The sequence below is a fragment of the Mustela putorius genome, unplaced genomic scaffold (genome assembly GCF_011764305.1).
Source record: "Mustela putorius furo isolate JIRA1106 unplaced genomic scaffold, ASM1176430v1.1 tig00003909_pilon_pilon_pilon, whole genome shotgun sequence".
Taxonomy (NCBI): Eukaryota; Metazoa; Chordata; class Mammalia; order Carnivora; family Mustelidae; genus Mustela; species Mustela putorius.
Window position 1 is genome coordinate 30,559,188 of NW_025422057.1, and position 14,155 is coordinate 30,573,342.

Consider the following 14,155-nt stretch of genomic DNA (forward strand, 5'->3'; position numbering starts at 1 on the left):
TGGAGATGGCTGGTGGTGATGGTTGCACAACAGTATGAATGGAATTAATGCTGCTCAACTATACACTTAATATGGCTAAAAAGGTAAGTTTTGTCTTATATATATTATAATTAAAAATTCATTTATTTTTCTAGAACCCTAGCAGTATATTCACCTGCGACATGTAGTTCATAAAATGAATATCCTTGTTGGTTCATTTTACTTGGAAGTCTGTCATTCCCTCTGACTTCCTGTCATTGAGCTGATTGATAACAAAAAAGCTATTAGTCAAATAAACTAAAAAGTTATTAGTCAAATATTTCTTTAACTGAAGCTAGAGGGGTGTAGTTTTTTCATCCTAGTGAAAGAAAGTTCTGCAGTGGCTCTAGATGTATTGCTTAGTGTGGCCTGAAATGTGAATATGGAGTATCCTCTTGGCAGCTGCCCATTTCTTTGTGGAGAGAGAATTTAGGACTTTAGAATTATAAAAGAGCTTATCAATCTTTCAGTATAAGACATTTTAGAACAGTAATTTTAAATATAAATGTTACCGAATTTTATGAAACAGGATATTTTCATTATGAATGAAGAGACTTTTGAGCTATTAATAGATAATTGTTTTTGCTCAATAGTGATAGAGTAATGAAATATCTTTTTTTTTTTTAAGGAGATACTTTCCTTTTTTTCCCCTTTTTAAAAAGATTTTATTTATTTCAGAGAGAGAGTGAGAGAGCTGGGGGAGGGGAAGAGGGAGAGGATCTCCAACAGATTCTGCACTGAACAAATTCTGCACCGAGTGCAGAGCCCGACTTGGGGCTCGATTTCACCACCCTGAGATCAAGACCTGAGCCGAAACCAAGAGTCAGATGTTTAACCAATTGAGCCATCCAGGCGCCCCCGAAATGTCTTTTTAAAAGTTTGTTGGAAATAATGAATCATGGAACATTACATCAAAAACTAATGATGTACTGTGTGGTGGCTAACATCGCATAATAAAAAAAATTTAAAACAAAGAAATGGAAAAAAAATGAAAAAAAGTGAAAGTTCATTGGAGGGGCTCCTGGGTTTCTAGTTGGCTGGGCGGCTGCCTTTGACTCAGGTCATGATCTCAGGGTGAGCCCCACATGGGGTTCCTTTCTCAGGTGGGGAACCCACTTCTCCCTCTCCTTCTTTATTCTCCTTCCTCCCTGTTTGTGTTCTCTCTTGCTCTTTCTCTCTCGCAAATAAATAAATAAAATCTTTTTAAAAAATGTTCATTAGAGGGACGCCTGGGTGGCTCAGTTGGTTAAGCAGCTGCCTTCGGCTCAGGTCATGATCCTAGCGTCCTGGGATCGAGTCCCGCATCGGGCTCCTTGCTCAGCGGGGAGCCTGCTTCTCCCTCTGCCTCTGCCTGCCATTCTGTCTCCCTGTGCTCGCTCTCTCTCCCTCTCTCTCTGATAAATAAATAAAATCTTTAAAAAAAAAATGTTCATTAGAAGCTTTACAGCCGGTCCTGTGGCTCCTGGCATCCCCATTTCAGCTTACTGAGGTGATAGCTGATTTCTGAAAGGAAGATGTAGTAGTCTCATTTTTCCAGCTTTTCTGTGTTTTAGCTATTCAATTTATATTCTTCTTTGATCCCTTTTTTGGGCTAAAGTTTTTCCTCCAGAATTTCTCTCATGTAAATAATTTATTATATTGGAATATTCCCTTCTTTTTAGATTTTATTTATTTAATTGACAGAGAGAGATCACAAGTAGGCAGAGAGGCAGGCAGAGAGAGAGGAGGAAGCAGGCTCCCTGCAGAGCAGAGAGCCCAATGCGGGGCTCCATCCCAGGACCCTGGGATCATGACCTGAGCCAAAGGCAGAGGCTTTAACCCACTGGGCCACCCAGGTGCCCCTATATTGGAATATTCTTAATATTGCTGCTAAGAGGGGTGCCTGAGTGGCTCAGTCATTAAGCATCTGGGATCGAGCCCTGCCTTGGGCTCCCTACTCCTCGGGAAGCCTGCTTCTCCCTCTCCCACTCCCACTGCTTGTGTTCCTCTCGCTGTCTCTCTCTGTCAAATAAATAAGTAAATAATCTTTAAAAAAATTGCTAATATTTATATTGCAGGGTTTCATCTTCTAGCTTTGTTAAGTTCTTTTCTGGGGATTTAAACTTATTCTCTAAGAAGAAAAAAGGGAATTTTTCCCTAAAGATGGTAGAATTGTCACTATCAGCTATTACAGTAGGTTATGTCAGCTTCTAAGCTGTTCATAGATGAAAGCGATTTTAGTTGTGCTCTGAATGACAGTATAGTCATGTGAGCCCCTTAAGATGGCCTGTACGCTCTTGTGCTATATTAGAAACTCTTAAAGATTTCTCCAAGTTTTCTAATCCTGTACAAAGACATGTCAGGGAAGCAGACTTAGAGTGGACCTAGCAGAAGTATCCCTGTCGGGAGGGGGCTCTTAACAGCTGCCAGGGACAACACATCTTTGGGGAAAAAAATTATACTGCTAGGAACGCCTCAGTGACTCAGTTGGTTAAACATCTGCCTTTGGCTGTGTGTGGTCATGATCTCAGGGTCCTGGGATCGAGTTCTGCATCTCGCTTCCTACTCAGTGGGGAGGCTGCTGCTCCCTCTCCTGCTACCACTGCTTGCGCTCTTTCTCTCTGTCAAATAAATAAAACTTTAAAAAAATTATACTGCTAAATAACTGTTTTTTTTTAATGGTCTTAGAAGCACACTGTAACTTGCCTGCATTAGCTAGTTTAAATCAACTGTAAAACTTTCTTATATTTCAGGTATTTCAAATGTAGAGGAAAAGGGATCACCTAAAGGAAGGCAATGATTTCAGAATTTTTTGGAACATGCTTTGGCCTCCCTTGTATAAGACGGCCTGGGAGAATTTATCAGAAATCTGAAATTTATTTGAAATCTGAAATTTTTCTAAACTAAGAAACTATAGATTTAAAGACCAGCCAGTTTAGCTACAATACAGATATAGTAGATCTTTATAAATCACATATTTTCTCTTCCTAAATCAGCGGAAGGTCCTGGGAAATCAGATGATGTCAGAAAAGAAAAACAAGTATCCTACTCCGGAATCTGTAGCCATTGGTGAAATGAAGAGAGCCAGCAAAGAAAATATGAACTTAGTAAGATACTATTCTTTGGCCTTCCTCTTTGTGCACATTTGTAGAAAGGAGAAATATTGATATACTGTGGCCTGTTTTACTGTGTTTCTCTGGTGCCTTTTTCTAAATCCTTTCATTTATGCTGATGGTCAAAACAAACACGCAGAGTTCCGGAAGGATATAGCCAGTCATATGCAGCGATGCCAAATACAGTGAAGGACCTCCACAAACAGTGCTGAAGGGAATAGTTCCTGTTGGGAGACTCTGTGGGGCCGGTACCATTGAGCTGGGCCTGGCTGGCACTGTGGTATCTGTTGGGTAGTCCTTCTAGGGGCCCCACACATGTGGCTTCATTAAGCCAGCAATAAAATCAGTTAAGACTAATGATATATAAATATAATCAGCTCAGTAAAACTCTTCACATGGAAATTGAACAAGTGAATAATTCTGTTAGTAAAGTCTGTCTGTAGGAATGACATTAGCAGATTTAAGCCACTATAAAATGTTCTTGTTACAGTTATTTTCTGGCTCTCCAGCTGTCACGATGACACCAACAAGATTGAAATGGCCTGAGGGGAAGAAAGAAGGGAAAAAAGGTATTGATTTTACTTATTCTGTGTTCTTACCGAGCGTAAGTCCTTTCTGCGTCTAGTCCGTCAGTCGTAGTGTTTGAATTCCCAGTGTCAGAAGCAACATCAGGTTGCCAGCCTGGGTCTTTTTCAGCAGATGGTTCTTGATCATCTGCTCGGCACTGTCCCAGGTGCTGAGGGGTAGAGCTGTGAAGACAGACCCACACAGTCCCTGCATTCTTGGACAGATGGGACACATGTGAAAGAGATCTTAAGAACACTTGTTAAGCAAATTAAAAGCAAGTGTAAACTAATTTGTGAAACCAAGTACAGAAGTGCTAAGAATATGCTCCATAAACATGGAATAGCTATGTTCTTTTTCTGTGTAGACTTCAGTGAGGCTTTCTAGCTAATAAACAGCTGACGCACCCTGGAAATCATATCGTACAACATATTTTTTTTCCATATTTTTTTCCAACATATTTTTGAGGATACTTTTTCCAGCATATTTTTTCCAACGTATTTTGAGGATACTTTTTCCAACATATTTTTGAGGATACTTAGGACAAAAAAGATTATTTGGCGTGGAGAGTGCCAGTTGCCCCAGGCTCTTCTGGTAAAAGGCAGTAGCTGCTGTACTTGCCTCTGAAGAAGCCGTGTGGTCCATGGGGAGGACCAGGGGATTTGCTGTTAAACCTGATTTGAGTCATCATTCCTCTGGCCCAGGAAAACCATTCATTCTCTCTGAGCCCGTCTCCTCCTCTGAAAATAAGGATAATAGTTATAAGAGTTCACAGATTTCTTATGAGTCTTAATTGAAATAATGTTTTAGAAGCATTAACAAGTAGCAATTGTTAGGACTAGCAAGAACATGGCAGATGAAGTGATCCCGGGTTTGACATGTGCTTTTTACTGCTGAGACAGGAACGTAATTATGATTTGAGACATTAGCAGTTGGAAGAGAACTAAAGTCCAGTCCTTATGGAGAAATCTTTATTCTTCTCTAGAAGATTAGATTTTGGTAGGGTCTCAGTCCTTATCCTTGAATGAATGATCTTAGCACTTTTTTCTTTCCATCTTGCTTCTGACTTGTAGGCAGGGCTGTCCGATTGAGGGGAGTTGGGTGTTTGAGTTATGTGTGTCTAAGTATTTCTACATGGGTGTCGGTGAATTAAACCTAAGCGTAAGTTATTTTTAAAGTATACTTTGTTTTGTATCAGACATATATACCTTTCCTTTTTGAAAATAATAAAAAGGGAGCCTGAGTGGCTCCGCTCAGTTAGTTAAGCATCTGCCTTCAGTTCAGGTCATGATGTCAGGGTCCTGGGATCGGGCCCTGTGTTGGGCTCCCTGCTTAGCAGGGAATCTTCTCCCTCTCCCTCTATGATCTCTCTCACTCATGCTCTCTCTCAAATAAATAAATAAAATCTTTAAAAAAAATAATCAAGAAATGGTAAGTCTTTTTATATTGACAGTTATACTTTGAGGAGAGGGAAATGTATTAAGGAAATAAGCCAAGTTCATTTTAGCAAGAAGATTTAGAGCAGGGACACCTGGGTGGCTCAGTCGGTTAAACATCTGCTTTTGGCTCAGGTCATGATCCCAGGGTCCTGGGATCGAGTCCCACACTGGGCTCCTTTCTCAGGAGGGAGCCTGCTTCTCCCTCTGCCCCTCCCCCTGCTCGTGCTCACGCTCACGCTCTCTCTCTGCCAAATAAATAAATAAAATCTTAAAAAAAAAAAAAGATTTAGAGCTGGGATTCTTAAGCTGTTGTGTGGACCTCCTAAGGGCTCTGATCAAGTTCCTGATATTGTTTTTTCTTTTTTTTTTTTAAATATTTTATTTATTTATTTGACAGAGAGAGAGATCACAGGTAGGCAGAGAAGCAGACCGAGAGGGAAGCAAGCTCCCTGCTGAGCAGAGAGGCCCATGCAGGGCTCCATTTCAGGACCCTGAGATCATGACCCGAGCTGAAGGCAGTGGCCTAACCCACTGAGCCACCCAGGCACCCCTCAAGTTCCTGATATTGTTGATGTCGTTTTATGTGTAGGTACCTTTTTGGAGGACAGAATGTATAGTTTTATTAGATTCTCAAAAATGTTAGTGAATCAGGAGCGCCCAGCAGGGATTGGTCAACAGAGCATGTGACTCTTGATCTCAGGGTTGAGTTCAGTCCCCCTGCCCTGAACGTTGGGCATGGAGCCTACTTTAAAATTAGAAAAAAAAATGTTAGTGATTCAGAAAAGTGGGGGTCTACAGATAACGAACACTTGGAATTAGATTAGGCAGTGACATTTCCATTTTGTTCTCTCCTTGGTCACCTACAGCCCGAAAGGCTTGCCTTGGTTGTCATGATGCTACCTTATTCTTGTTCTTCCTTGTGACTTTTTCATCTCTGTCGTAGCTTACTACTGCTGGCCTACCCCTCCCCTCTTCATTTTATTAATTTTTTTAGATTTTATTTATTTGAGAGAGAGAGTACGTGAATGGGGTTGAGGAGGAGCAGAAGGGGACAGACAAGAAGACCTTGTGCAGAGCCCAGAGCCCAATGAAGGGTTCACTCTCCCCAGCCCAGGATTACAACCTGAGTGAAACCAAGAGTTGGACGCTCCACTGACTGAGCCACCCAGGCGCCCCTCCTCTTTGTGTTCTCTCTTGAATTCTCTGCTTATCTTTGCTCTTGCTTTTACCTCTCAGCAACTTGGGCTAACCCACAGCTCTATTTTCTCTGTAGGGTAACTGCTCCCAGACCAGAATCTCCAGATCTGAACTCTCTTCCAGTTTCCAAGGCCAGAGATCTACTTACCTGCCATCTAATTCTTTTATGCAATGAATATAACTGGAGGTTTTTTTTTTTTTTTTAAGATTTTTATTTATTTATTTGACAGACAAAGATCACAAGTAGGCAGAGAGGCAGGCAGAGAAAGAGGAGGAAGCAGGCTCCCTGCCGAGCAGAGAGCCCAATGCGGGCCTCGATCTCAGGACCCTGGAATCATGACCCGAGCCGAAGGCAGAGGCCTTAACCCACTGAGCCACCCAGGCGCCCCTATAACTGGAGGTTTTTGATGGTGATCTTGTAAAAGCAATATTATTTGAAGGCAATAATGTAATTTTATTATCATCATCAAGCACATACTCCATAAAGGCATTTCTTTAGCACAGGGCTTCTTGATGTGACACTGTGGACATTTTGGGTCAGATCTTTGTCGTGGGGAGCTGCCTTATACATTGTACCATGGTTAGCAGCTTCCCATGGGTCTCTACCCATTAGATGCCAGGGCACCCTTCTTCCCTCAGTTCGGACAACTGGAATGCCTCCAAACATTGCCAGGTATCTCCTGGGGAGGAGAGGGAAACCTTACTCCCAGATGAGAACTCCCCATTTAGCACCTTCTTATTAATGGGCATTATTTTCATTATTTTCTTATTAATGGGCATTATTTCAGTATGCAGTAGTGAGAAGCCCATTCTTCAAAGCCCAACCTAAACCATACCTCCTCTTTGAAACCTTCTTTAGCTAATCCAGCCAGATGTACCTTTTCCATTGCTTATTGATGGTACTGAAACGTTGATATTTAGTATGATTTATTATAGTTATTGACTTCACATGTATTGTCTGGTATCTATAGCTAGTTTCTCTTCTGGAAGACAAGGGCCTGACTTAAGACTAGGTTTGTGACTTCCTGTTTTCTGTTCTTCTCTTCCTCCTGGTGCTGACAGTACCTTGCGTGAACTAGGCATTTAGTAAACATTTGCTGGCAAGAGGCATAGTGGTGGGAAGGCCAGGAGCTCTGCATTCACTTAGGCTTTGGTTCAACTCCCAGCTTTTCTGCTTGTATCTATTTATCTTGGGGAAAGTTAATTTGTGTAGGCTTCAGATTCTTCACTTGTAACATGGCAAGAGCTTTATCTCATGTACAGATTGTTGTGAAGATAAATGAGATCATATACACCAGGAACTCAGAGCAGAGTCTGGTGCAAAATGTGCACTTAGTACAGCGGTAGCTGTTATTGCCATTAAGTTGTTTTAATGCATTGAGATTAAAGCACATAGACAAAGTAATGTTTACTTGGTAGAAGTCACAAATTCTCAATTAAGCTGTTTAATCCTCAGTTTGTAGAATATATTAAGTACAACCTTGCTAGCTTTCAGGTGGGATGATTGCAAAAAGAAATATTTATGAATGTGCTTAATATTCTTGTTTTTTCTTCAACCTAGGATTCCTCTGAAGGATCCAGAGTGCTCCTGTTATTCCCCCGGAATTTCCTCTTTAGTGGGCCAGACGTCATTACTGCTCACAGAGAAGCTTGGACTTGCAGCTTGCTGTGTTTAGCATCGTGAAAGTCAACTAATCCTGTGACCTGACTGATACCTCTAACCGCACTCACTGGATAATGTCTGCAGACTCTGTCTACTGACTGGGTGCTGGCATCTCTCTTTCTCTTGTCTTTGAAAGCATTTTGGGGAAACCACTAAGCAGTCAGCCTGCTCACACAGCGCAGTAAATGGGCAGAACCAGCTGGGCTCCAGTGCTCATTCCATGAATTTGTTTTAGCAGATATTATTTTTAAAAATCTGAAAGTTCTCTCAACTACCAGTTTTTTTTTTTTTTTAAGTGCTGTCAGTCCTGGTGGATGGATATTATTTTTAACTGATACTTGGGGCTTTTCTCTGTTTTGATAGTACAGGTATTATTTTGGTTATTTCTTGTTAATTTGCTGTTTGTTTTTTTAAAGCCATTTTTTGGATAGGTCTTCTAAATTATGCCTAAGACAGATACCTTTCCCTTGTTTTTTCACCATAAGCTTTGGGAAAGCTCTTAATCTCATGAGGCCGTATTCCTCAATACCGTTTGTCCAAAGAACTTCGAGCTTTCCTGGAATTACAAAAATAATTTCTTGGACCTGAGGGTATAGGATATTTGACCTGCATTATTGAAAAAGGAGAATTCAGAATGATACCATATTTTAACAAATGTCAGTTATTAAACTTTGTCTCTTCTCCCTTCCTTCCCTCTCTTCCCCTTTCTTCCGTGGTGCCAAAGTGATTGTGCGGTTGCCAAACTCGTCGCCTTTCATTCAGCCTCCCCTCGCCTAAAACATCTCTGGTGCCAATATTCTGTGCCAGATCCCTGTGACTCAAGGGAAGTCACTGACGGCTCGATAGAGATTTGCTGAAATATCTGAATGTACTGGAAACTCTGGAGTGTGACTAGGATGGGACCAGCTGGTTTTGTGTCCAGGGTGACTGCTGGTGGGTGGGATTATATTGCATCCTTCTAAGGGATCAGGTGTGCAGGTCAGACTGTCCGCTGAGGGCAAGCTGGAGTCCCGGGAGGAAGGGCGCGTCACTCTGCAGGGCTGAGAGGATTTGAAAGAGCACATTCTCCTTTAGAAGCGGTTGTGGCTGATCACCAGTGTTGGAGGGGGGTTGCAGCACCGCCCCTCTCCTTGTCAAGGTGGGCAAAGGGTAGTTTGGAGGTGGGGCTGGGGCTTTGACGGGGTTGAGGATGTTCATGTGTGTTAGAGGTAAGCAGCAGCGTGGCTTTGATCTGTTGTAAAAACTCACTGCCTGGGGGCGTGTGGCCAGAGGCGGGAGCGTTTGAGTGGGCCTGCTCTGTGGAGCCGTTGAGCTGCCCTCACCCTGTGCCAGAGCCCAGTCAGGCTCCTGGGGAGCGGCTGCCCTGCAAAGTGGGACTTGTTATCTTTGAACTCTTGAAAAAGCTGCATTTCTGCTGAAATGGGAGGATGATGCTGGCAGAGCACGGTTTGGTTTTGTGTCCAGCTGTCAGTCCTCTCTTCCGTACTTGTCTCACTGGCTACTCCAACAATAGTGAAGAGAAGTGTAAGATTTGACCTTCCAGCCCGATGGATTGTGAACAACAGATGGTGAGGAGTATAAGGCCCTTTCTCAGAGCATTTATATGTCTTTCTTAAAAATACTTGTTAGCAAATTTATTTGTGTAGGTTTCCAGTTAGCTTTTCCTTATTAAGAAAATAAGCACCTGCTACGAGTGAATGCAGACAGAGACTGCTTTTGATAGGACCAGACTGAAATAGTGTTCTCCCTAACCCGAAGCTTCCTTTCTTTACTAAGTGTTCCTCCCAGAATGGCGTGGCATCAGGTGGAGAGTGCAGAGCAGTGACCTGATACCTTCCTGTCACCAGCTTTGTCCTGGGCTTCTATCTGAGGAGGCAGCTAAGACTTAGGAGACTTTCACTGGTTGAATGGGTTGGTACCCCAGGGAAGTGTGCCGGGCCTAGAGTGGTGGGAGAGGTGCTTGCCACGCACACATGATTTTGTGTAGCTCGCCCCCTTGGGCACTTTGTGTGTGAATTTGGGCATGTGTGTTTCATTTAAGTTATTTATTAAATATACTTTCCCTTGCTTAAAGGGTGTGATAGGTCATTTTTTAAGTTGAAGCTGTGATCCAGTTGGAATCCAAATTTGAGAAATAAACAGTATAACTTTCTGCCTTGCAATATGTAAGTGTTCCTATCCTGTGGAATCTTACAGAGAACTAACTACAAGACAAAAGCCCTTTATCATTTGCCACAGCAGGGTACTGTCTCCCTTTTGACTTGGTGGGTGGGTATTTTTGAGCCAGTATTTAACAGTTTTTTTAATCTATAAGTTTTTTTTTTAATCTGATCTGTTTGTTTTTCATGTTGGAACAGTCTCTTTGGGAATCCCTCCTTTTATGGCTTTTAACATTTCATTTCTTTCTGCGGTTGTGATGGTTCTGATGGGGTGTCAGCACAGGGCAGTGTTTTTGTGCCAGCGGGCGTAAACGTGAAGACAAGAGCACCTCCTCGATTCAGATCACCGGGAGAACCATAGACACTGGAGTTTCTAACCTTTTAGTGTGATAGACTTTTGCCCTGGGACCAGGGAATCTGGTTTGAAAAACTCCAGTGTCACAGTGAAAGGTTAGAAGATACTGATTATACCTTTTTGTATCTGAGTGCCATGTACTTTTTTGTATCTGAGTGCCAGAACATGCTCAAGGAGCTGGTACTTAACAAATTGTAACAAACAAACCGCAGCCGCTCCTTCCCCAACTCATCACCCTAAATGTCCTTCTCAGGAGCACTTTGGGAAATGGAGTAGTACAGGGCAGTTGACTCTGGTGACTGCTGGGTGATCCAGAGGTGGCCATTTTCTTGGGTTGTAAGGAAGCCAGCAAATCCCTTCTCTCCGCCTGGACAATGGTGGTTTTGTGTAGCTTCCCTCCCAGGAGCCTCTGGATACAGAGAACCTGTGGTCCTTGCACCTGTGCCCTGCAGTGACCAGCCATGTGGCCCATGCATAGCCAGGGAAGCCATCTTTGGCAACAGACTTCTCTAGACTCTTCGCTGCTTCCTTGCATTGTACAGGGCCTCACACAAATGCTGGAAGGTCTTTTCTAAACAGAACTCCTTTTCCCAGGGAGATCCTCATCCCTGTCCCCTCCACCCTGAAGCTTTTGTACTGAAGACAGGACCTTGATCTAAACCTGGGTATTGGCATTTGGCAAGATTGCTGTAGAATTTGGGGAAAATTTGGGTCCCTAAAATGCACAAGCTTTTCAAACCAGTGGTAATTAACCCAATCTAAAACTCCCCACGGAAAAGCTAGTTTTCCCAGGCAGCCAGTGCCAACCGACATCTTTCCACTCATGGAGAGTCAGTGGAGGGGCTAGTGAGGAGGTGAGTACATAATAGCCTGAGTGCTTGGGTTGCCATGGAAACTAAAGTATGTGAGGCCACAGCCAGGGGTGCTGAAGAGCCATTGAGCACTCCCCCAGACTTGGAGACTGGCAGAGCCTGTTGGGAAAAACACTCCTGCCCTAGGGCCTTTCGTAGCAGGGGTCGCCCTTGGCTCTCCCTGAGCTTGCTCAGCAAGCGAAACAAGGTTTCTTAACTATTTCACCATTTTTTGTCTTTCATTCTTATTTGACTATATATCATATATATATATGTAACTGTAAAGAAACAATCCTATGCATTGTCTTTGTTATTCATGTAATACTCTGAAATTAAATTTCTTTTGTTTCATATCCATAGGCTTTGACTGGTCTCTCAATTCCCATTTTGACTGATAGATTGTCTTAAAGAGAGGTTGCCTCTTTAAAAAATTTCCCTGTAGTTTTATTGAGATATTATTGACAGGTTGCTTCTGTTCTGAGGCTTATGAAACCTGGCTAAGAAAAGCACCTCTTCGGCTTGTTTCCTTTCTGGGCAGGTGAGTTCAGGAGGAGTGGGGCTTTTGGCTGATAGGATATGGGATTGGAACCCCTGGGAATTCTGAGCTTTCTGATATGCTGTGGCTGAGTCTAGAATATTTTGCACAGATTTCAGTTTCTCACATAATCTTTGTTTAAAAATAAGGAGTGACAGTTATAATAACACTAAAAATCAAATGACATTTTTATCTAGGACAGCAAGTAGTGTTCAGACAACTCTGTCTGAAATGTTTCTGATGTTTAGTATGTGACCTTAGGGATGGCCCCTCATCTGTAAGGTAGGGATAATGGTATCTTGTCTCAATAATGACATGCTCTGGGATCCTAAGGGCTTAACACAAAGGGTTTTAATCTGGAGTCTGTGATTATGCTTTGGAACATTGTTTGCCCTTGTGATTCTTTGTAAAATTTTGTGTTCATTTGAGTTTTTCTAAGGGAGAGATTTTATAGTTTCCACAAGAATCCCAGAGGAGTCCTTGACCACTAAAATACTGAGAATCACTAGCCTTGCACAGTGCCTGGCAGATGGCAAGTGTTCATTAGATGTTAATTCCCCCTCTCTGCAAAGAATGCATTTTGTAATCAGCAGGTTATTGATGCTGACATAGTTATTTTTGATAACAAAAGAGTTACTTAAATCTGGAGCACAGATAAAAACCCTGCAGTTGTCTTTGCTCCATTATCTACCCACGTGCTCCTTTTTTTTTTCTTATGTTGGCTCTCTAGGTGCTGCTCAGACTGTCTGTCCCTCTTCTAATCCCCCAGGAGCAACTCATTTATTGTAAAGAAAGGAGCCATGTCTTTTTCTTGAGAGTGAAGCATGGAGACTCAAAAAAAAACCAACAACACAGGAAACTGAGTAATGCAAAAGAAAAGAAAAAGTGGTAGAGGGGACAAGAGTTATTTTGAAAAATAGGAGGATCAAAATGCCTAGGACAGGGCTGAGCACATAGTCAATAAGTGAATTGTAGAAAGGAATGAAGAAGCAAATTTGCATTAAAGAGCAGAAAGGGAAGATGGGAAAACAGTTTGCCTGGGAAGAGTTTTCCTTAGTCTCCCTCATGGGCCAGTTCTGTGGCCTCTGTTCCCTGTGACTGGCTGCCCATGTTTTGTTCCTACCTACCTTTATGAATTTAAAGCATATGGCGGTGGAGACGGTCAGGAAGGCTGAACCTCAGGCTAGAGGTTATCATGATTATATCATGATAGAGTTTATCATGATTGGTTTAGATGTTTTAAAGTCCCTGACTCTTAATTTCCCCCATAAAAAGCAAAAACAAAAACAAAAAACAAAAATGGGGATCGAACAATGGCTAAGTCTTGGTCCAGGTTGGTCGTTAATATCTTTCACCAGCAGCATTCAGTGCCAATTCCAAGAGTCTTCCACCTTGGAAGCAGGAAGGAGGTTAGCAGGAGGGGCTGCTGATGTCATTGCTAGCTTTCCCCTTTCCTTCCCAGAAATAAGCTTTTTAAAATTTGTAGTGCCTTAGTAGTGAAGATTGCTTAATTCAGTTGAACCATACCTGGGGGCAACAGAGAAAGGAAACAAACTAAAAATTGTGAGTACAGGAACCGTTGGCCAACATCTGTGTGTGTAAGTGGGGTTGTTTTTGAGAACTGCTGTGCACATACTTCCCAATTTTCCCATACTGAAATAGGACCGTGGTAGGGGCTCTATGGAGTTCAAGCCTCCTGTGAGTGAAAACTAATACCATCATTTATTGAGTACTTACTACCCAGCTTTGTGCTAGCCAATTAATTCCTCATCTCACCAAAGTCAAACATCTGTGAAGTATCGTGATCTCCAGTTTTATAGTAGGAGACACATGAAGAATTCAATGTATCCAATGTCAGCTAAAAAGTGGGAGAGTCAAGATTAATCCAGGACTGTCTGTCTTCAAGAACTGTGGCCTTAACAGCAGTGTTTGCAAGAGTCAAGAAGGAAATACAAGGTTATAAATACAACAACTACTTCAAGAGATTGAAAAACACTGGGGGGAGCCAAATGCAGCTTCTCCATGGCCTGGATTGGGCCCACAAGCTGCACTTGGCATTATCTATAGGACACTGTGCTACACATCTTCTGGCTGGGCTCCAGGTCTGCGCAGGCCGTGCTCCTGAGCTGCTCAGTGCTGGCTCTGGGACACAGTAGGTGTGCCTGTTGGGAGTGGTGATGAACTACAGGAGGGTGGCGTCCGCCACAACTATTACCTGCCCTCCACCCACGCCTGCCGCTGCTGGGAACTGTGAGGGTGAGTCTATCCTCATTTCCCTGCTT

At 42.6% G+C, this 14,155-nt stretch overlaps 1 protein-coding gene across 4 annotated transcripts in view; it reads left to right on the top strand.

Annotated features, from left to right (window-relative positions):
- ARHGAP19 (Rho GTPase activating protein 19) overlaps positions 1 to 11,691 on the top strand; it is a 66,117-nt gene extending 54,426 nt beyond the window's left edge. For 3 of the 4 annotated variants that reach the window (XM_004749575.3, XM_045068590.1, XM_004749577.3), the window contains exons 10-12: positions 2,994 to 3,104; positions 3,601 to 3,679; positions 7,872 to 11,691. In XM_004749575.3, coding sequence (XP_004749632.1) covers positions 2,994 to 3,104; positions 3,601 to 3,679; positions 7,872 to 7,882 — 201 coding nt within the window. In that variant the 3' untranslated portion in view covers positions 7,883 to 11,691. Of the gene's footprint in view, positions 1 to 2,993; positions 3,105 to 3,600; positions 3,680 to 6,386; positions 6,492 to 7,871 lie in introns of those variants that run through there. The other variant, XM_013054677.2, reaches the window with a different exon arrangement.
- Positions 11,692 to 14,155: the final 2,464 nt, after the last annotated feature.